Consider the following 22,313-nt stretch of genomic DNA (forward strand, 5'->3'; position numbering starts at 1 on the left):
TCATGGATTCGACAAGAGAAGCTCAGAATCGGCTTCTGATGTATCCGTGCTCGGATCAACATGAACACTATTCAATCCAATGACCCGAATGGAGTTACTTAGTGACTCAGTTCGAGTCATTTTCTGACTGTATCCCAATTTTGGCTTAGACTGAAAAAACGTGGCAGACCATGCTTTTAAGTCCAAGCTAAAAGTTGGATAAGGTCGGAAAATGACCTGAATGGAGTCACTAAGTGGCTCTATTAGGGTCATTGGATTGAATGGTGTGCATGCCGATCCGGGCACAGATACGCTGACAGACGATTTTGAGCTTCTCCTGACAAATCTGTGCCACGGAGGCACAAAATGTGATGTGAATGCAGCCTAAGATGTGTCTGCACTGCACAGCACATGACATGGGGATTGCATGAAGGAAGACACCTCAAGGGGGGGTGGGGGTGGTGGGTGTATTAAAAGGGGTACTCTGGTGGAAAACTTTTATTTTTATTTTTTTTAAATCAACTGGTGCCAGAAAGTTAAACAGATTTGTAAATTACTTCTATTAATTTTTTTTAATGCTTCCAGTACTTATTAGCTGCTGAATACAACAGAGGAAATTATTTTCTTTTTGGAACACAGAGCTCTCTGCTATCATCACAAGCACAGTGCTCTCTGCTGACATCTCTGTCCATTTTAACAACTGTCCAGAGTAGGAGAAAATCCCCATAACAAACATATGCTGCTCTGGACAGTTCCTAAAATGGACAGAGATGTCAGCAGTGAGCACTGTGGTCATGATGTCAGCAGAGAGCTCTGTGTTCCAAAAAGAAAAAAATTTCCTCTGTAGTATTCAGCTGCTAATAGGTACTGGAAGGATTAAGATTTTTTTAATAGAAGTAATTTACAACTCTGTTTAACTTTCTGGCACCAGTTGATTTAAAAGAAAAAAGAAAAAATACATTTTCCACCAGAGTACCCCTTTAAGGTCACATGATGCTGTGACATGACAACCACTCATGGTGTGGTTAGCCAAGTGATATAGGCAAGAAGTGGATGTTACCATTAACTACCAGAATGCTCAGATGAGGTCACATGACTACCAGAAAACAGCGATATGATTCATTTGGCCAATAATGAGGTGTCCATATACATGTGAATACACACCATGTTCCATTTACAGCAGCTATAAGATGTACAGTACCTGGCAAACCCTTTTATAGAATACAAAATATATACAATTAAAGAACGTACATTAATACTTTAATAGCATACCAAATATTAACACAACAAGCCGCTTGCGGTGAATGAAAAAAGGTGGACGCCAACAATAAGGTTTACAATGTCACACAACCAAAAAGTGAAGCGTAAGGTTCTAGTACGACGTCCGTATCTGTAAGATTTGTGCGAGCGTTGACATTACTATGGAGACCTGGCAGGAGAACATGTGCTACTTAGATAATACAATAAATTGTACGTGGTGACATATTACTATGTATCATACCGATATTAGTGCACAGAATTAATACGGTCAGTAATGCACATTCAGGGACTATATACAAGTAATGGGGATCACAAGTCCATTTGATGGAAGACATTGTGCATTTTCCTTTAAAAGGAATTCCTGATCATCTTATGATAGTCTTTAAAATTCACAATATTAAGGAGAGGGAGGGAATTCAGGGGAAAGAATAGACCTGAGATAAGGAGTATGCGTGTAATCATAGGGGGTTGCCGGTGCAACCGGGAGTCTAGAGGGACCCAAAAGGCCCAGTATGGTTACCCTGTACTATGAATGACCCATGAGGGACCCTGTTACAAATATGGCATTAAGGCACAGGAGCTTCAAGTTATGCGTCTTGTAAGAAACACACAAGTCATCTTAGGTTAAAGGGGTACTCCCCTGGCCAGTGTGGAACTAAATGTTCCCACTGCCGTTTTCACACTGCAGGGTCAGCCATGCCCCCTCGTAACGCCCCGGATTGGTAGCAAGAAATGCTATCTGCTATACAATGGACTGCCTCACCATGACTGGTAAAGGAAACATTGAATATTAAAGGGGTACTCCCCTGGCCAGTGTGGAACTAAATGTTCCCAATGCCGTTTTCACACTACGGGGGTCAGCCATGCCCCCTCGTGACATTACGATCACGCCCCCTCAATGCAAGTCTATGGGAGGGGGCGTCACGCCCCCTCCCATAGACTTGCATTGAGGGGGCGTGGCCGACCCCCGCTTCGCAAAAACAGTGTTCGCAACATTTAGTTCCACGCTGGCCATTGGCGTACCCCTTTAATATTCAATGTTTCATTCACCAGTCATGGTGAGGCAGTCCATTGTATAGCAGATAGCATTTCTTGCTACCAATCCGGGGCGTCACGAGGGGGCATGGCTGACCCCGCAGTGTGAAAACGGCGTTGGGAACATTTAGTTCCACACTGGCCAGTGGAGTACCCCTTTAACCTAAGATGTCACTAAATGGCAGCTTTTGCTTATACAAGCAGTAGAATAAACTGTGTTGGGGTGCAGGGGCGTGAGAAGCAAAAACAAGTGATTTTGCAGAGGTATATACGGTAATACTAAGGCTTTCCTTCAACCAAGGCAAAGGTTTACTTGACCACCCAGGCCAGCTGCTTGTTGGTGGCCCCCCTGGCACCCAGCACACCAGTTATGCCCATGCATTATACTATGTGTAGGTTACTACTGGAGTTGAGCTTCAGTGATGGACACGTGTTGTCCTTGTTAGAGGTCGTGGTATCGGTGGTATCGGAAGCTCATGGGTGCGTATCTGGTGCAGCCAACAGTACCGGTCTTCAATCTGGAGACTTATTTGTAATATGGACATAGCATTGGGGATTCCCCATGTCTGTAACTGTGGACATTGGCAAGGAAAGGGTTCAAGGTGCAATTTATAGCGGATTCTATGACGAGGTCAGAATAAGGGTTGTTAATAGGAGAAGAGGGAAACACTAAAATACAACGGTCTGTTCATGCGCGTGGAGACCCTGTGTTATGCCTGGCACGGTTATGCTTCTCACACACCAGGTCATTGCCTGCCCAAAAGTGTCCCCTCATGCGCAGGTTGAGGCCGCAGTCTGCACACACATAGCACGCTGGATGACGGTAATGGCCCTCGGAGATCCTCACCGCCACATCACTGAGGAAAAGAGGACGGACAGAAACATTGTTAGTAAAAGTTCCCAGGGATTCTGTAGGACCACACATCATGTCATACAAATATATGAACTATAAGAATATTTGTGTGCAGAACCTACAATATCTCTCTTGCATCTTATATGATCAACAGTACAGCTCCCACACGGGTTCTCATCCAACTTTTCCAGACCCCTGAATGGAAAATCTGCCTAGATCTACAGCAATTAACACCAAGTCCTACACACTGTGTATATAGGAAGATTGCCATAAAGATAAGCATGAGAACTGTGTTGGCGGGAATGGCACAACTACTACCTGTCAAACATAATGGATAGAATTTCAAGGCTGGTACAGGTATTATCATGATCAGGCCTCAATTTGACATTGTGCGTCTCTACATTTTTGTTATTTAAAGGGGTACTCCGGTGGAAAACACGTTTTCAAATCAACTGGTGCGAGAAAGTTATATAGATTTGTAAATTACTTCTATATAAAAAGTTTAATCCTTCCAGTACTTATCAGCTGATGTATACTACAGAGGACGTTGTGTAGTTCTTTCCAGTCTGACCACAGTGCTCTCTGCTGCCACCTCTGTTCCTGTCAGGAACTGTCCAGAGTAAACCTCTCCTGCTCTGGACAGTTCCTGACACAGACAGAGTGGTCAGCAAAAGAGCACTGTGGTCAGACTGGAAAGAACTACACAACTCCCTCTGGAGCATACAGCAGCTGATAAGTACTGGAAGGATTAAGATTTTTAAATAGAAGTAATTTACAAATCTATATAACTTCCTGGAACCAGTTGAATTGAAAACATTTGTTTTCCACCGGAGTACCCCTTTAAGTAGGACACATGGCCTATCCTGATTTGTTTATTTTTGTGCGTGCTTGTATTCTCCATAAAATAACAATGCTGGAGTATCTTTTCTTAGGCCTCTGTTTTGTGTTGCTCTGTTATTCCTCCTGGAAATTGTTAGGTTTGTTAGCATTTCCCTTGTCAGAGAGAATGGTCCCTACAGTTTGGCACTACCAGCATTCAGTGGTCAGCGTTGGGGCCCTATTAGACGGCCTAACAACTATATCGATATAGACCGATATATGGCGGGTAGAATTAAAGGGGTACTCCGGTGGAAAACTTTTTTTTTTTTAATCAACTGGTGCCAGAAAGTTAAACAGATTTGTAAATTACTTCTATTAAAAAATCTTCATCCTTCCAGTACTTTTTAAGGGCTGTAGTATATACTACAGAGGAAATGTTTTTCTTTTTGAAATTCTCTTTTGTCACTACCACAGTGCTCTCTGCTGACATTTCTGTTCATTTTAGGAACTGTCCAGAGCAGCATATGTTTGCTATGGGGACAGTTCCTAAAATGGACAGCAGAGGTCAGTAGAGTGCACCGTGGTCGTAACATAAGAGAAATCCAAAAAGAAAAACATTTTCTCTGTAGTATACAGCCCCTAAAAAGTACTGGAAGGATTAAGATTTTTTTAATAGAAGTAATTTACAAATCTGTTTAACTTTCTGGCACCAGTTGATCTAAAAAAAAAAAAAAAAGTTTTCCACGGGAGTACCCCTTTAATCGATTCACTTGGGTGATCCAAAAATACCCTAACCCTATGGGAAACTAGGGTATTTTTGGCTCACCCCTTGGTGGTCTATAAGTGAATCTATTAGACTCATTGGTTGACAGATCGCCGGCCTTATTACAGGACAATATCAGCCTATATATCTGATGATTGCCCATGTCATAGGGCCTTTAGACACACCTCATTGACACTGTAAGGGTTACCTCCAGTTGTTTTATATTTCCAGGAGTAATAACTGAGGAACAGCATACTGCAGAGTTTTAAGAAAAGATGATCCAGATTTGTGATTTCATGGGGAAAACAGGAATTTACAAAAAGAGACAGGTCAGAGCTAAAAAAAAATTATCTTTTAGCACAGTGTTTTCCAAATAGTGTGCCTCCAGCTGTTGCAAAACTACAACTCCCAGCGTGCCCCGACAGCCTTTGGCTGTCGGGGCATGCTGGGAGTTGTAGTTATGCAACAGGGTTTGGAAAACACTGTTTTAGCAGCTGCTATATTAGGGGCCTAAACACGCTTTATTTGGGCACAGCTTTATCAAAACCTGTCCAGAGGAAAAGTTGCTGAGTTGCCCATAGCAACCAATCAGATCGCTTCTTTCATTTTTCACAGGCCTTTTCAAAAATGAAAGAAGTGATCTGATTGGTTGCTATGGGCAACTGGTCGACTTTTCCTCTGCAAAAAGGTCTTGATGAATCCCACCAGTGTTTTCAATAGGAGCGTTTTTTGCTATCGAAAAGATAGATGGGTCCACGTGCCCCTGTATTGAAAATATAAGAGGCTGCCATTTTAAAGCTTGGCACTTGTCACATTGGAGGAGATTTATCAAAACATTGTATAGAGGAAAAGTTGCTGAGTTGCCCATAGCAACCAATCAGATAGCTTCTTTCAGTTTTGAAAAGGCCGGTGAAAAATGAAAGAAGCGATCTGATTGGTTGCTATGGGTAACTGCACCGCTCTTTCTCTACACAAGTTTTGATACATCTCCCCCTAGATCCCAGTCACACTTGCATTGCTTTATAATGCAGCGTCGCACCCAGTATTTTATATAGCAATCTATATACCAATCCACTATCTATATACCAATACTCTATTTATATACCAATCTATATATCAATCCACTATCTATATACCAATACTCTATTTATATACCAATCAGTATACCAATCCTGGCAACATGACGATCTATATACCAATACTCTATTTATGTACCAATCTATATACCAATCCTGGCAACATGACGATCTATATACCAATACTCTATTTATATACCCATCTATATACCAATCCTGGCAACATGACGATCTATATACCAATACTCTATTTATATACCCATCTATATACCAATCCTGGCAACATGACGATCTATATACCAATACTCTATTTATATACCAATCTATATACCAATCCTGGCAACATGACGATCTATATACCAATACTCTATTTATGTACCAATCTATATACCAATCCTGGCAACATGACGATCTATATACCAAAACTCTATTTATATACCCATCTATATACCAATCCTGGCAACATGACGATCTATATACCAATACTCTATTTATATACCCATCTATATACCAATCCTGGCAACATGATGATCTATATACCAATACTCTATTTATATACCCATCTATATACCAATCCTGGCATCATGACAATCTATATACCAATACTCTATTTATATACCCATCTATATAGCAATCCTGGCAACATGACGATCTATATACCAATACTCTATTTATTTACCAATCTATATACCAATCCTGGCAACATGACGATCTATATACCAATACTCTATTTATATACCAATCCTGGCAACATGACGACCGGACGGAAATGCTGACGCTTAGGTATTGCCATCCACTTGCTGACTATTGCTATCCCATTGGTGTGACAAAGATTAAAGCTAACGGCCAATCCAAGTCTTCAAAGTATCCGACCACCATAAACATACATTCAGCCCCCATGACCAGCATTAGAGGAATACTCAGTCATAGGTTTGGCTTATGGAATGCTATTAACACTATACAGGTACACAGAGTACAGCGGGCCTGTCACTATGACACATTATACTATTAAACATGGGTGTGCCGAACGTAAGTGACATTAGATGACGTACACTCATGGTATGTATGAACCTCGCACACCCAAAGGTCAAAGCAATTCCTATATGTTATCACTTTTACTGCAGCTATCAGACACAATCATCTGATGACTGGATTAACCCTCCAGACCGACAAATATATATAGGGAAAATGTATTGAAAGAGCTTTATTGATCATTAATACAAAATACATAAATTACCATCATACAAAGCATGATAGAATAATATACAGCACAGGTTCTGTAAGCTATACACTATACCACATGCTACACTAACATTCCGCTCCATCATAAAAGAGTCAAACAACAATTCTGTGATCAGGGACGGGTGTGGGATCTATGTATTGGCCAGTAATCATTTTCCTGAATATACCCCATACATATTCAGCTCTACAGAGGAGAAGCAGCTGTCAGACACCTCTGGTGCCACTTATCTCAAGGGAAAAACCAAGCAAATAGTGACTAGAATAAAAACTGACCAATTCATTTCACCTGCAAAGAGTAGAAGACCAACATGGTCTGCTAGCCACCATTTTGCTTATTAGATTGTGCATATACATAGTAAAGATTTGCTTACTTGATGCCTGTGTTGCACCTTTCACACACCCGCAGAGGAGTAGGCACGGTATTATTGACAGGTTTCTGGAAGCTGCTGACAGGTTTCTGTACATTGGGTGACAATCTGCTGGGAAATGCTGTGGAAATACCTGTGGCCACAAAACAGAGATAACAGAATAAGCAAAAGTATTTAAAAGGGTTGTACGAAATTAGAAAAAAGTGTACCTCCTGCTTAGAGCTGCAATACCAGATACAGCCAACAGACAAGAGTGGCGCTCTCAAAGTTTGCTCATCAATAATTCCTAAAGTCAGTCGTACAGAAAGGTCACTCTACATGACACCGGTTTGGAGCTAGGCTCTCCCGTTCCAGCCTGTGTCCGGAATACATGCCTGAGTCTTATATGTTAATAGCAGTTAATCGTAACGTGACATCAGTGCACAAAAAGGAACTGGATTAATAGGGGAGTCCCAGGAGTGTGACTGTGGATTCACTGCCTTGTATGTCTATTTTAATTCACGCCAGATCTGGAAATATCTCGTCAAATTGTTCCAGTCCCAATATTAACATTGCCAATGCCGAGCTATGTCTCCTGTCTGACCCCAAGCTGTAAAAGTCAAATATGCAACATTCCCAGTGCTCGAAGAGAAGTTGTGGTCTTTTTAATGATACTAGGAGCGTGCACCAGTGTCATTTACAGTGTGTCCGCCTCTCTGGCCAAATGAGACATAACTGAGAAAAGTGTCTAGAGGGAATATTGGCATAACATTGATGTTAGTGTCTGTGCCAGTGACTGTGCATTCAGTGTAAGGTTGGTGCACTATGCATTACACAGCCAGACACCAGTCCAATCCGTAAATTAGGTAATGTAGCTGAACGTGGCTGCTTTACCATTGGCATGATATGGGCACCACAGTAGTGATAGGTGGGGTGCCCTCTATGTGGTCGCACATCCTAAAACAAACTCTGTATTGGGAATGTTAGCTAGAGGTAATGTGAGTTGCTCCTGGACGTGTCTACAGGTATCACTCAATAACAGTGCCACCAAATACCCATAAAATGTAGTGTGTGTCAAAATCAAAGCCAATGATAACTGTAAAGCCATAGCCATGTCATTAGAAATGGACCTAGTGGTGGCAGTGTTGGCTAGCATCAGGTGGTCAGCTAAGAATTGGCACTATCAATTATACTGCTAGCCTAGTCGTGCCGGTCAATAGCAGTTGCCAATCTATCTCTTGTGGTACCAGTGCCATTTAGTCAGGCTTATAATTTTTATAGCAGGCTTGATGGTAGTCTAGGACAGATAAGGTTGCAGATCTTCAGTACCGGTGGCAATGCATAGCATAGTAGTCAATGGTTAATTTTGTTATTACTGGGTCTGTAGATGGCACATACGTGTTTAGTCATGGTGGAGAAGCAATTATATGGCAGCTGGTTTTACGGGAACAATATGTGACAGGGCTAAGTGGTGTTACTGGCTGTATCAGTGTGTGTCCAGATAGTGGCAATAATAATGATACCATAATAGGTGGCATCGGACTCAATACAATAAACCACTGTCAGTAATAGTCCAAGCAGTCAATATCTAGTCGTAATAACGTCATCATCTAGTTGTACAGTTTTCAGTGTCACAGTCCAGTCGTAGAGGTACCGTCAGGGTTGTTCTCCAGGGCCTCCTGAAGTAGTTTGAAGCTGCTGGATTGTCTTGGAGATGTCCTGGTCTCCTGGTTTCCATGCAGCATCTTGTAGACCTCGGAGTCCTCCTGCAGCCAGCTCATCTTGGAGAATTTCGCCTTAATGTCTTTTGCTAGAACAAGAGAACCTTTTAGAACTTAGAGGAGACACAAGAGACAATTCTTCCCCTCTGTGACTATTTGGACTCATGTGCTTCCTCTTAGTCTCGATGTGCCCTAAGTGTTTCCGCTTGGTGCCCGGCTCACTCTTCTGCTTTTTAATCTGCACTTTATCTCCACAGCTGCCTCTATATATCCTCACCCGTCTCTCCACCCTCTGCACTATATTTCAGTATTCTCTGTCTGTCTCCCTCCTCTCTGCAGCTATGTCCCCCTCTCTGCCCTTAGGCTGTCTATATCAGAGATAGACTCACATGTCACTGAGAAGTCTCTTCTGCCAGTGGTGCCCCTTCCGTCTCTGCCAGTCTTCCTCTATGCAGCTCTCTTTCTCTTGGCTCCTTGCCCTGAGGTCACCAAAACGTGTCTGCACCTCACAAGTTGTGGTTTCTTTGCTTTTCTGTCACTGCTGTCTGATCTTCCTGACTTTAGGACACACCTGTCTCTTTGTCCCCGCCTGTGTCTCTCCTCCTCTTATCACAGACACACCTCTGTCTCTTCACACTCACTCTTCCTCACCCCTCTCCTTTTTGCTGCACTCTCTTCTTCTTTCTCACACTTTTTGTCTCTCTCTTTGTCCAGGCAATGCGGCACTCTGGAGGAGGGTTACTGCCCAAACACCCACATCTCAGTTTCTTGGTCCCCACATATGAGCCTCCCACATCTGCTTTTAGTTAAATTACTAAGAAAGTACAGGAGTCAGTCTGAGAGACAGCCAGGAGAGGGACCGAGACTGCCAGGGAGGAGAAAGAGAGCTGCTGGGAGAATGTATGCAGAAGGGAAGACACTGGGGTCCTGTGTGATCTAAGAGGACAGTGCAGGGGCCACATGTGTTCTGGTCATGTCATACGTGGGAATACGCAGACATCGCCCCTCTATGGGGATAATTCTGCACTGGAAATGGAGCGTGAGCAAATTTTGGATGGACCAGGACACTGAATACATGGAGGGGGAGGGGGGGAGGGGGTTAGGAACATTTTTTGTTAATTATGTTCCTGATTTGCAAAAATTAGACTTTGTATGAAAATGATCCGAACATTGATGTTCCTGTGGATATGAAGTGGTGCCAGGCGTGTAGCCAAGCTGAAGAATTTGCCTCTGGCCACTGTAATTTTCATAAAATCTCCAGAAAATTCCTGGAGAAACTTCTGGTTAACATAGTTTAGTCTGTATAGGCATAGGCATGTGCAGTTTTCTGGATCATCATAAGCTTCCTGGTGCAGCACCCTGTCTCTAGCCTGGATCTATACCCCTGATCATCAAGAGCTTCCTGGTGCAGCACCCCCTCTCTAGTCTGGATCTATACCCCTGATCATCATGAGTCTCCTGGTGCAGCACCCCCTCTCTAGTCTGGATCTATACCCCTGATCATCATGAGTCTCCTGGTGCAGCACCCCCTCTCTAATTTGGATCTATACCCCTGATCATCATGAGTCTCCTGGTGCAGCACCCCCTCTCTAATTTGGATCTATACCCCTGATCATCATGAGTCTCCTGGTGCAGCACCCCCTCTCTAGTCTGGATCTATACCCCTGATCATCATGAGTCTCCTGGTGCAGCACCCCCTCTCTAGTCTGGATCTATACCCCTGATCATCATGAGTCTCCTGGTGCAGCACCCCCTCTCTAGTCTGGATCTATACCCCTGATCATCAAGGGCTTCCTGGTGCAGCACCCCTCTCTAGTCTGGATCTATACCCCTGATCATCAAGAGCTTCCTGGTGCAGCACCCCCTCTCTAGTCTGGAACTATACCCCTGATCATCATGAGTCTCCTGGTGCAGCACCCCCTCTCTAGTCTGGATCTATACCCCTGATCATCATGAGTCTCCTGGTGCAGCACCCCCTCTCTAGTCTGGATCTATACCCCTGATCATCATGAGTCTCCTGGTGCAGCACCCCCTCTCTAGTCTGGATCTATACCCCTGATCATCATGAGTCTCCTGGTGCAGCATCCCCTCTCTAGTCTGGATCTATACCCCTGATCATCATGAGTCTCCTGGTGCAGCACCCCTTCTCTAGTCTGTATCTATACCCCTGATCATCATGAGTCTCCTGGTGCAGCACCCCCTCTCTAGTCTGGATCTATACCCCTGATCATCAAGAGCTTCCTGGTGCAGCACCCCCTCTCTAGTCTGGAACTATACCCCTGATCATCATGAGTCTCCTGGTGCAGCACCCCCTCTCTAATTTGGATCCATACCCCTGATCATCATGAGTCTCCTGGTGCAGCACCCCTTCTCTAGTCTGTATCTATACCCCTGATCATCATGAGTCTCCTGGTGCAGCACCCCCTCTCTAGTCTGGATCTATACCCCTGATCATCAAGAGCTTCCTGGTGCAGCACCCCCTCTCTAGTCTGGAACTATACCCCTGATCATCATGAGTCTCCTGGTGCAGCACCCCCTCTCTAATTTGGATCTATACCCCTGATCATCATGAGTCTCCTGATGCAGCACCCCCTCTCTAGTCTGGATCTCTACCCCTGATCATCATGAGTCTCCGGGTGCAGCACCCCCTCTCTAGTCTGTATCTATACCCCTGATCATCATAAGTCTCCTGGTGCAGCACCCCTTCTCTAGTCTGTATCTATACCCCTGATCATCATGAGTCTCCTGGTGCAGCTCCCCTTCTCTAGTCTGTATCTATACCCCTGATCATCATGAGTCTCCTGGTGCAGCACCCCCTCTCTAGTCTGGATCTATACTCCTGATCATCATGAGCCTCCTGGTGCAGCACCCCCTCTCTAGTCTAGATCTATACTCCTGATCATTATGAGTCTCCTGATGCAGCGCCCCCTCTCTAGTCTGGATCTATACCCCTGATCATCATGAGCTTCCTGGTGCAGCGCCCCCTCTCTAGTCTGGATCTATACCCCTGATCATCATGAGCTTCCTGGTGCAGCACCCCCTCTCTAGCCTGGATCTATACCCCTGATCATCATGAGCTTCCTGGTGCAGCACCCCCTCTCTAATTTGGATCTATACCCCTGATCATCATGAGTCTCCTGGTGCAGCACCCCCTCTCTTGTCTATATCTATAATCCTCATCATTATGAGTCTCCTGATGCAGCGCCCCCTCTCTTGTCTGTATCTATACCCCTGATCATCATGAGTCTCCTGGTGCAGCACCCCCTCTCTAGTCTGGATCTATACCCCTGATCATCATGAGTCTCCTGGTGCAGAACCCCCTCTCTAGTCTAGACCTATACTCCTGATCATCATGAGTCTCCTGGTGCAGCACCCCCTCTCTAGTCTAGATCTATACTCCTGATCATCATGAGTCTCCGGGTGCAGCACCCCCTCTCTAGTCTGGATCTATACCCCTGATCATCATGAGTCTCCTGATGCAGCACCCCCTCTCTAGTCTGGAACTATACCCCTGATCATCATGAGTCTCCTGATGCAGCACCCCCTCTCTAGTCTGGATCTATACCCCTGATCATCATGAGTCTCCTGGTGCAGCACCCCCTCTCTAGTCTGGATCTATACCCCTGATCATCATGAGTCTCCTGGTGCAGCACCCCTTCTCTAGTCTGTATCTATACCCCTGATCATCATGAGTCTCCTGGTGCAGCTCCCCTTCTCTAGTCTGTATCTATACCCCTGATCATCATGAGTCTCCTGGTGCAGCACCCCCTCTCTAGTCTAAATCTATAATCCTGATCATCATGAGCCTCCTGGTGCAGCACCCCCTCTCTAGTCTAGATCTATACTCCTGATCATTATGAGTCTCCTGATGCAGCGCCCCCTCTCTAGTCTGGATCTATACCCCTGATCATCATGAGCTTCCTGGTGCAGCACCCCCTCTCTAGCCTGGATCTATACCCCTGATCATCATGAGCTTCCTGGTGCAGCACCCCCTCTCTAATTTGGATCTATACCCCTGATCATCATGAGTCTCCTGGTGCAGCACCCCCTCTCTTGTCTATATCTATAATCCTCATCATTATGAGTCTCCTGATGCAGCGCCCCCTCTCTTGTCTGTATCTATACCCCTGATCATCATGAGTCTCCTGGTGCAGCACCCCCTCTCTAGTCTGGATCTATACCCCTGATCATCATGAGTCTCCTGGTGCAGAACCCCCTCTCTAGTCTAGACCTATACTCCTGATCATCATGAGTCTCCTGGTGCAGCACCCCCTCTCTAGTCTAGATCTATACTCCTGATCATCATGAGTCTCCGGGTGCAGCACCCCCTCTCTAGTCTGGATCTATACCCCTGATCATCATGAGTCTCCTGATGCAGCACCCCCTCTCTAGTCTGGATCCATACCCCTAATCATCATGAGTCTCCTAGTGCAGCACCCCCTCTCTAGTCTGGATCTATACCCCTGATCATCATGAGTCTCCTGGTGCAGCACCCCCTCTCTAATTTGGATTTATACCCCTGATCATCATGAGTCTCCTGATGCAGCACCCCCTCTCTAGTCTGGATCTATACCCCTGATCATCATGAGTCTCCGGGTGCAGCACCCCCTCTCTAGTCTGGATCTATACCCCTGATCATCATGAGTCTCCTGGTGCAGCACCCCTTCTCTAGTCTGTATCTATACCCCTGATCATCATGAGTCTCCTGGTGCAGCTCCCCTTCTCTAGTCTGTATCTATACCCCTGATCATCATGAGTCTCCTGGTGCAGCACCCCCTCTCTAGTCTGGATCTATACTCCTGATCATCATGAGCCTCCTGGTGCAGCACCCCCTCTCTAGTCTGGATCTATACCCCTGATCATCATGAGTCTCCTGGTGCAGCACCCCCTCTCTAGTCTGGATCTATACCCCTGATCATCATGAGCTTCCTGGTGCAGCACCCCCTCTCTAGCCTGGATCTATACCCCTGATCATCATGAGCTTCCTGGTGCAGCACCCCCTCTCTAATTTGGATCTATACCCCTGATCATCATGAGTCTCCTGGTGCAGCACCCCCTCTCTTGTCTATATCTATAATCCTCATCATTATGAGTCTCCTGATGCAGCGCCCCCTCTCTAGTCTAGATCTATACCCCTGATCATCATGAGTCTCCTGGTGCAGCACCCCCTCTCTAGTCTGGATCTATACCCCTGATCATCATGAGTCTCCTGGTGCAGAACCCCCTCTCTAGTCTAGACCTATACTCCTGATCATCATGAGTCTCCTGGTGCAGCACCACCTCTCTAGTCTAGATTTATACTCCTGATCATCATGAGTCTCCGGGTGCAGCACCCCCTCTCTAGTCTGGATCTATACCCCTGATCATCATGAGTCTCCTGATGCAGCACCCCCTCTCTAGTCTGGATCTATACCCCTAATCATCATGAGTCTCCTAGAGCAGCACCCCCTCTCTAGTCTGGATCTATACCCCTGATCATCATGAGTCTCCTGGTGCAGCACCCCCTCTCTAATTTGGATTTATACCCCTGATCATCATGAGTCTCCTGATGCAGCACCCCCTCTCTAGTCTGGATCTATACCCCTGATCATCATGAGTCTCCGGGTGCAGCACCCCCTCTCTAGTCTGGATCTATACCCCTGATCATCATGAGTCTCCTGGTGCAGCACCCCTTCTCTAGTCTGTATCTATACCCCTGATCATCATGAGTCTCCTGGTGCAGCACCCCTTCTCTAGTCTGTATCTATACCCCTGATCATCATGAGTCTCCTGGTGCAGCACCCCCTCTCTAGTCTGGATCTATACTCCTGATCATCATGAGTCTCCTGGTGCAGCACCCCCTCTCTAGTCTAGATCTATACTCCTGATCATTATGAGTCTCCTGATGCAGCGCCCCCTCTCTAGTCTGGATCTATACCCCTGATCATCATGAGCTTCCTGGTGCAACGCCCCCTCTCTAGTCTGGATCTATACCCCTGATCATCATGAGCTTCCTGGTGCAGCACCCCCTCTCTAGCCTGGATCTATACCCCTGATCATCATGCGTCTCCTGGTGCAGCACCCCCTCTCTAATTTGGATCTATACCCCTGATCATCATGAGTCTCCTGGTGCAGCACCCCTCTCTAGTCTGGATCTATACCCCTGATCATCATGAGTCTCCAGGTGCAGCACCCCCTCTCTAGTCTGGATCTATACCCCTGATCATCATGAGTCTCCTGGTGCAGCACCCCCTCTCTAGTCTGGATTTATACCCCTGATCATCATGACCTTCCTGGTGCAGCATCCCCTCTCTAGTCTGGATCTATACCCCTGATCATCATGAGTCTCCTGGTGCAGCACCCCCTCTCTAGTCTGGATCTATACCCCTGATCATCATGAGCTTCCTGGTGCAGCACCCCCTCTCTAGTCTGGATCTATACCCCTGATCATCATGACCTTCCTGGTGCATCACCCCCTCTCTAGTCTGGATCTATACCCCTGATCATCATGAGTCTCCTGGTGCAGCACCCCCTCTCTAGTCTGGATCTATACCCCTGATCATCATGAGTCTCCTAGTGCAGCACCCCCTCTCTAGTCTGGATCTATACCCCTGATCATCATGAGTCTCCTGGTGCAGCACCCCCTCTCTAGTCTGGATCTATACCCCTGATCATTATGAGTCTCCTGGTGCAGCACCCCCTCTCTAGTCTGGATCTATACCCCTGATCATCATGAGTCTCCTGGTGCAGCACCCCCTCTCTAGTCTGGATCTATACCCCTGATCATCATGAGTCTCCTGGTGCAGCACCCCCTCTCTAGTCTGGATCTATACCCCTGATCATCATGAGTCTCCTGGTGCAGCACCCCCTCTCTAGTCCATATCTATACTCCTGATCATCATGAGTCTCCTGGTGCAGCACCCCCTCTCTTGTCTATATGAATACTCCTGATCATCATGAGTCTCCTGGTGCAGCACCCCCTCTCTTGTCTATATGAATACTCCTGATCATCATGAGTCTCCTGGTGCAGCACCCCCTCTGTAGTCCATATCTATACTCCTGATCATCATGAGTCTCCTGGTGCAGCACCCCCTCTCTTGTTTATATCAATACTCCTGATCATCATGAGTCTCCTGGTGCAGCACCCCCTCTCTAGTCTGGATCTATACCCCTTATCATCATGAGTCTCCTGGTGCAGCACCCCCTCTCTAGTCTGTATCTATACCCCTGATCATCATGAGTCTCCTGGTGCAGCACCCCCTCTCTAGTCTGGATCTATACCCCTGATCATCATGAGTCTCCTGGTGCAGCACCCCCTCTCTAGTCTGTATCTATACCCCTGATCATCATGAGTCTCCTGGTGCAGCACCCCCTCTCTAGTCTGGATCTATACCCCTGATCATCATGAGTCTCCTGGTGCAGCACCCCCTCTCTAGTCTGTATCTACACCCCTGATCATCATGAGTCTCCTGGTGCAGCACCCCCTCTCTAGTCTGTATCTATACCCCTGATCATCATGAGTCTCCTGGTGCAGCACCCCCTCTCTTGTCTATATCTATACTCCTCATCATTATGAGTCTCCTGGTGCAGCACCCACTCTCTAGTCTGTATCTATACACCTGATCATCATGAGCCTTTTTGGTATGTTGGAACTATTGTGACATATACATAAGTAAGAAAGAGAAGGTAGGGAACGTCTCAGGCATGTTTTAATGTTTCTATCACTAGGCTACTTGATATATAATATTACATCAGATCCTTTTCCTCGGTAGTGTCAGTATATGACCTATTGTTGAGGTGAAAGATAGCGTGAAATGAAAGTGGGGTAAATCTCACACAAGTGTTATTGACATGAATAGATAGAAAAATAGATAGATAGCTCCAAGATTAAATCCAGCAGCACTCCAAAATAGAAACATTTTTCACGCTAGAGAGGGGTGCTGCACTAGGAGACTCATGATGATCAGGGGTATAGATCCAGACTAGAGAGGCGGTGCTGCACCAGAAAGGTCATGATGATCAGGGGTATAGATCCAGACTAGAGAGGCGGTGCTGCACCAGGAGACTCATGATGATCAGGGGTATAGATCCAGACTAGAGAGGGGGTGCTTCACCAGGAGACTCATGATGATCAGGGGTATAGATCCAGACTAGAGAGGGGGTGTTGCACCAGGAGACTCATGATGATCAGGGGTATAGATCCAGACTAGAGAGGGGGTGCTGCACTAGGAGACTCATGATGATAAGGGGTATAGATCCAGACTAGAGAGGGGGTGCTGCATCAGGAGACACATGATGATCAGGGGTATAGATCCAGACTAGAGAGGGGGTGCTGCACCCGGAGACTCATGATGATCAGGAGTATAGATCTAGACTAGAGAGGGGGTGCTGCACCAGGAGACTCATGATGATCAGGAGTATAGGTCTAGACTAGAGAGGGGGTTCTGCACCAGGAGACTCATGATGATCAGGGGTATAGATCCAGACTAGAGAGGGGGTGCTGCACCAGGAGACTCATGATGATCAGGGGTATAGATCCAAATTAGAGAGGGGGTGCTGCACCAGGAAGCTCATGATGATCAGGGGTATAGATCCAGGCTAGAGAGGGGGTGCTGCACCAGGAAGCTCATGATGATCAGGGGTATAGATCCAGACTAGAGAGGGGGCGCTGCACCAGGAAGCTCATGATGATCAGGGGTATAGATCCAGACTAGAGAGGGGGTGCTGCACCAGAAAGGTCATGATGATCAGGGGTATAGATCCAGACTAGAGAGGGGGTGCTGCACCAGGAGACTCATGATGATCAGGAGTATAGGTCTAGACTAGAGAGGGGGTTCTGCACCAGGAGACTCATGATGATCAGGGGTATAGATCCAGACTAGAGAGGGGGTGCTGCACCAGGAGACTCATGATGATCAGGGGTATAGATCCAAATTAGAGAGGGGGTGCTGCACCAGGAGACTCATGATGATCAGGGGTATAGATCCAGGCTAGAGAGGGGGTGCTGCACCAGGAAGCCCATGATGATCAGGGGTATAGATCCAGACTAGAGAGGGGGCGCTGCACCAGGAAGCGCATGATGATCAGGGGTATAGATCCAGATTAGAGAGGGGGCGCTGCATCAGGAGACTCATAATGATCAGGAGTATAGATCTAGACTAGAGAGGGGGTGCTGCACCAGGAGACTCATGATGATCAGGAGTATAGACCCAGACTAGAGAGGGGGTGCTGCACCAGGAGACTCATGAAGATCAGGGGTATAGATACAGACTAGAGAAGGGGTGCTTCACCAGGAGACTCATGATGATCAGGGGTATAGATCCAGACTAGAGAGGGGGTGCTGAACCCGGAGACTCATGATGATCAGGGGTATAGATCCAGACTAGAGAGGGGGTGCTGCATCAGGAGACTCATGATGATCAGGGGTATAAATCCAAATTAGAGAGGGGGTGCTGCACCAGGAGACTCATGATGATCAGGGGTATAGATCCAGACTAGAGAGGGGGTGCTGCACTAGGAGACTCATGATGATTAGGGGTATAGATCCAGACTAGAGAGGGGGGGCTGCATCAGGAGACTCATGATGATCAGGGGTATAGATCCAGACTAGAGAGGGGGTGCTGCACCAGGAGACTCATGATGATCAGGGGTATAGATCCAGACTAGAGAGGGGGTGCTGCACTAGGAGACTCATGATGATCAGGGGTATAGATCCAGACTAGAGAGGGGGTGCTGCACCAGGAAGGTCATGATGATCAGGGGTATAGATCCAGACTAGAGAGGGGGTGCTGCACTATGAGACTCATGATGATCAGGGCTATAGATCCAGACGAGAGAGGGGGTGCTGCACCAGGAGACTCATGATGATCAGGGGTATAGATCCAGACTAGAGAGGGGATGCTGCACCAGAAAGGTCATGATGATCAGGGGTATAGATCCAGACTAGAGAGGGGGTGCTGCACCAGGAGACTCATGATGATCAGGGGTATAGATCCAGACTAGAGAGGGGGTGCTGCACCAGGAAGGTCATGATGATCAGGGGTATAGATCCAGACTAGAGAGGGGGTGCTGCACTATGAGACTCATGATGATCAGGGCTATAGATCCAGACTAGAGAGGGGGTGCTGCATTAGGAGACTCATGATGATCTGGGGTATAGATCCAGACTAGAGAGGGGGTGCTGCACCAGGAGACTCATGATGATCAGGGGTATAGATCCAGACTAGAGAGGGGGTGCTGCACTAGGAAGGTCATGATGATCAGGGGTATAGATCCAGACTAGAGAGGGGGTGCTGCACTAGGAAGGTCATGATGATCAGGGGTATAGATCCAGACTAGAGAGGGGGTGCTGCACTAGGAAGGTCATGATGATCAGGGGTATAGATCCAGACTAGAGAGGGGGTGCTGCACCAGGAGACTCATGATGATCAGGGGTATAGATCCAGACTAGAGAGGGGGTGCTGCACTAGGAAGGTCATGATGATCAGGGGTATAGATCCAGACTAGAGAGGGGGTGCTGCACTAGGAAGGTCATGATGATCAGGGGTATAGATCCAGACTAGAGAGGGGGTGCTGCACTAGGAAGGTCATGATGATCAGGGGTATAGATCCAGACTAGAGAGGGGGTGCTGCACCAGGAGACTCATGATGATCAGGGGTATAGATCCAGACTAGAGAGGGGGTGCTGCACTAGGAAGGTCATGATGATCAGGGGTATAGATCCAGACTAGAGAGGAATGCTTGATTTAATCTTTGAGTTAGCTATATAATGGGGTCAGTGATCTGGATCAGCACAAATCTGCGTGCACTCACTCACTTTACACATTCTTTGGTTGTGCTGCCCATCCTGGACCGCTATATAGATAGATAGATAGATAGTTGCAGGTCTACCTGTGTGTGTATATATTCCAGTATATCCAGTGTGGTATATGCATGTGATCCTGGGATTATCCTCGCTGCTGCACAATATATTAGCTGTCACTGTGGGACTATTTTGGCACCGACCGCTCCATGAACTATTCTAAACATTATGTGAAAAAAATGTACAGAAACTATGACTGCTATGTCAGTGCTCCCTCCCGAATCGATCTCACAAGCCTCAGTATCTCTGTTGTTCTGCCAATATGTTGACAAGGACGGTCCAGTCACCCAAATAATGTACAGGAACTGAATGTTTCCCCATAAATTATAGGTTGCAAGTGGCCTTAGAACCATAGGGATATCCCCGCAATTTTATAAGAGGGCGACTCTGTATCACTGTGGATCTCATGCTTAAAGGGGTATTCCAGGAGTTTTTTTTTTTATTTGACTATGCTACAGGGGCTGTAAAGTTAGTGTAGTTCATAATATAGTGTCTGTACCTGTGTGTGACGATTTTCTCACAATTCTTCTGTGATTTTCACCACATTATTTATTTTTAACAGCATACAAAATGACTGTTGTCTCAGATTTTTCCCAGGTTGCAATGCGACCGAGACCTGACTCACTAGTCAGCTGATGACAGGGAGCCTGTCTGCTTTAATGGGTGGAGGGATCACTTGGTGGGAGAGAGATCAATCTGCAACTAATGCAACAACTGTAGGCACCCTGATTGAAAACCACAGGTCTTTTGAATGGATGCAGCTCATTTATGTTTCGATGGGTGGGGTGGCTGATGTGTGGGAGGGAGGAAAATAGAATTATGGGATTTGTAGGCAAAAAAGAAAACTTAAACAGGAAATACCAGTTCACAAAAAGCTAGCCACAGTGTTATGGTAATCTCACAACATAGCCATTTAGCCCCAAGACAAGCGCAGATCCTTCCTGTCCATTACTGCCTACCAGGTACCTACTAAAATCACCTTATGGTGGAGAACCCCTTTAATTGTGCCCTGTGGATGACACAGCCATAGTCCTAACTTATAGTCCATGAGCTCGGACCCCACACACAAGGAGCGCAGAGTTTCTACAACACTGCCTGGAAATTTCACCAAGTTAAAATCTCTGACATAACATTTTCAATAAACCATTGGAGACAGACGTCATAATTTAGATTTGTTATGAGTTTAGGTTAAAATGTGGATTCACCGTTTATGTGGAGCCAGTCAATAAAGAAAATCAATATATTTTATAGACCATCAATATTAGATCGGTGGGTGTCCAACTCTATACACCCCCACGCCATTCAGCTGTTTAATGGGGATGTAGCATTCTAGTAAGCGTTGCATCCCCTCCATTGTTTACCAGGCACAGTTCCATACTTTTACATCAGAGCTAGACAGCGACTTTGGCCACGACACAGGCCACGTGATCGAAGATGGCTGTGATATGCTGAAGGGATCGCGTTACAACCCACATCCTGCGATTGATTTCTTGCGATTATAGGGTGGTGGTTTCAGCCCGTTGTGCGTCACAGTGTCACCCTATTGACTTATACAGTGGTCCCTCAAGTTACAATATTAATTGGTTCCAGGACGACCATTGTATGTTGAAACCATTGTATGTTGAGACCAGAACTCTATGGAAACCTGGTAATTGGTTCTAAAGGCACCAAAATGTCATCCAAAAAAATTTGGAAAAAGTGAGGATTAAAGAAAAATTAAGTATGTAACTAATACAGATAAAAAAAAATCCTTACATATAAAAGTAAGAAAGATTTGCTGGGGGCTGTAAATCACTGTCTGTGTAAGTGTTTCCCAAGCATGGAGCACCCAGCTGTTGCAAAACTACAACTCCCAGCATGCCCGGACAGCCTTCGGCTGTCCGGGCATGCTGGGAGTTGTAGTTTTGCAACAGCTGGGGGCACCCTGCTTGGGAAACACTGGTCTATGTAGAGGACAGGAGCTTCTTCAGGGTCCTGTACAGTACACGCAGTGTCCTAAAAAAGTAACATGGAGCCTCCCTCACCTGGTGTCCAGAGGAGCAAGTATCCCTGGTACAGGTAAAGTGTACAGAACATGTAATACCTCCCTGTACTGTAGGGGGCGCTACTAGACATCAGTCAGTGCATACGCTTCAGTAATACAGGGATTTTACCAGTAAAATGCCCATTCTGATTGGTCGTTTCTTCCAGCCATTGACACGTTTCACAGATCTGGACTGTCTGTAGCATTGTATGTTGAGTCTGGTTTCAACTTACAATGGTCCAGAAAAGACCATTGTATATTGAAACGATTGTATGTTGAGGCCATTGTAAGTTGAGGGATCACTGTATTAGCTTCAGTGTAGCACGATCCTTGCAAAATGGCATGGCAGTCTTCA

General features: G+C 46.2%; 1 protein-coding gene across 3 annotated transcripts in view; it reads right to left on the bottom strand.

The window, feature by feature from the left end:
• Positions 1-2,391: 2,391 nt before the first annotated feature.
• The window catches only part of PDLIM2 (PDZ and LIM domain 2), a 31,493-nt gene continuing 11,571 nt past the window's right edge, over positions 2,392-22,313 (bottom strand). Inside the window, exons 1-4 of one of the 3 annotated variants that reach the window (XM_056571063.1) lie at positions 9,747-9,973; positions 9,029-9,184; positions 7,399-7,528; positions 2,392-3,131 (exon numbers count right to left, since the gene is read on the bottom strand). In XM_056571063.1, the coding sequence (XP_056427038.1) occupies positions 2,963-3,131; positions 7,399-7,528; positions 9,029-9,155 (426 nt within the window). In that variant the 5' untranslated portion in view covers positions 9,156-9,184; positions 9,747-9,973 and the 3' untranslated portion in view covers positions 2,392-2,962. Of the gene's footprint in view, positions 3,132-7,398; positions 7,529-9,028; positions 9,185-9,484; positions 9,663-9,746; positions 9,974-22,313 lie in introns of those variants that run through there. The other 2 variants (XM_056571062.1, XM_056571061.1) reach the window with 2 other exon arrangements.

The sequence above is a fragment of the Hyla sarda genome, chromosome 4 (genome assembly GCF_029499605.1).
Source record: "Hyla sarda isolate aHylSar1 chromosome 4, aHylSar1.hap1, whole genome shotgun sequence".
Taxonomy (NCBI): domain Eukaryota; kingdom Metazoa; phylum Chordata; class Amphibia; order Anura; family Hylidae; genus Hyla; species Hyla sarda.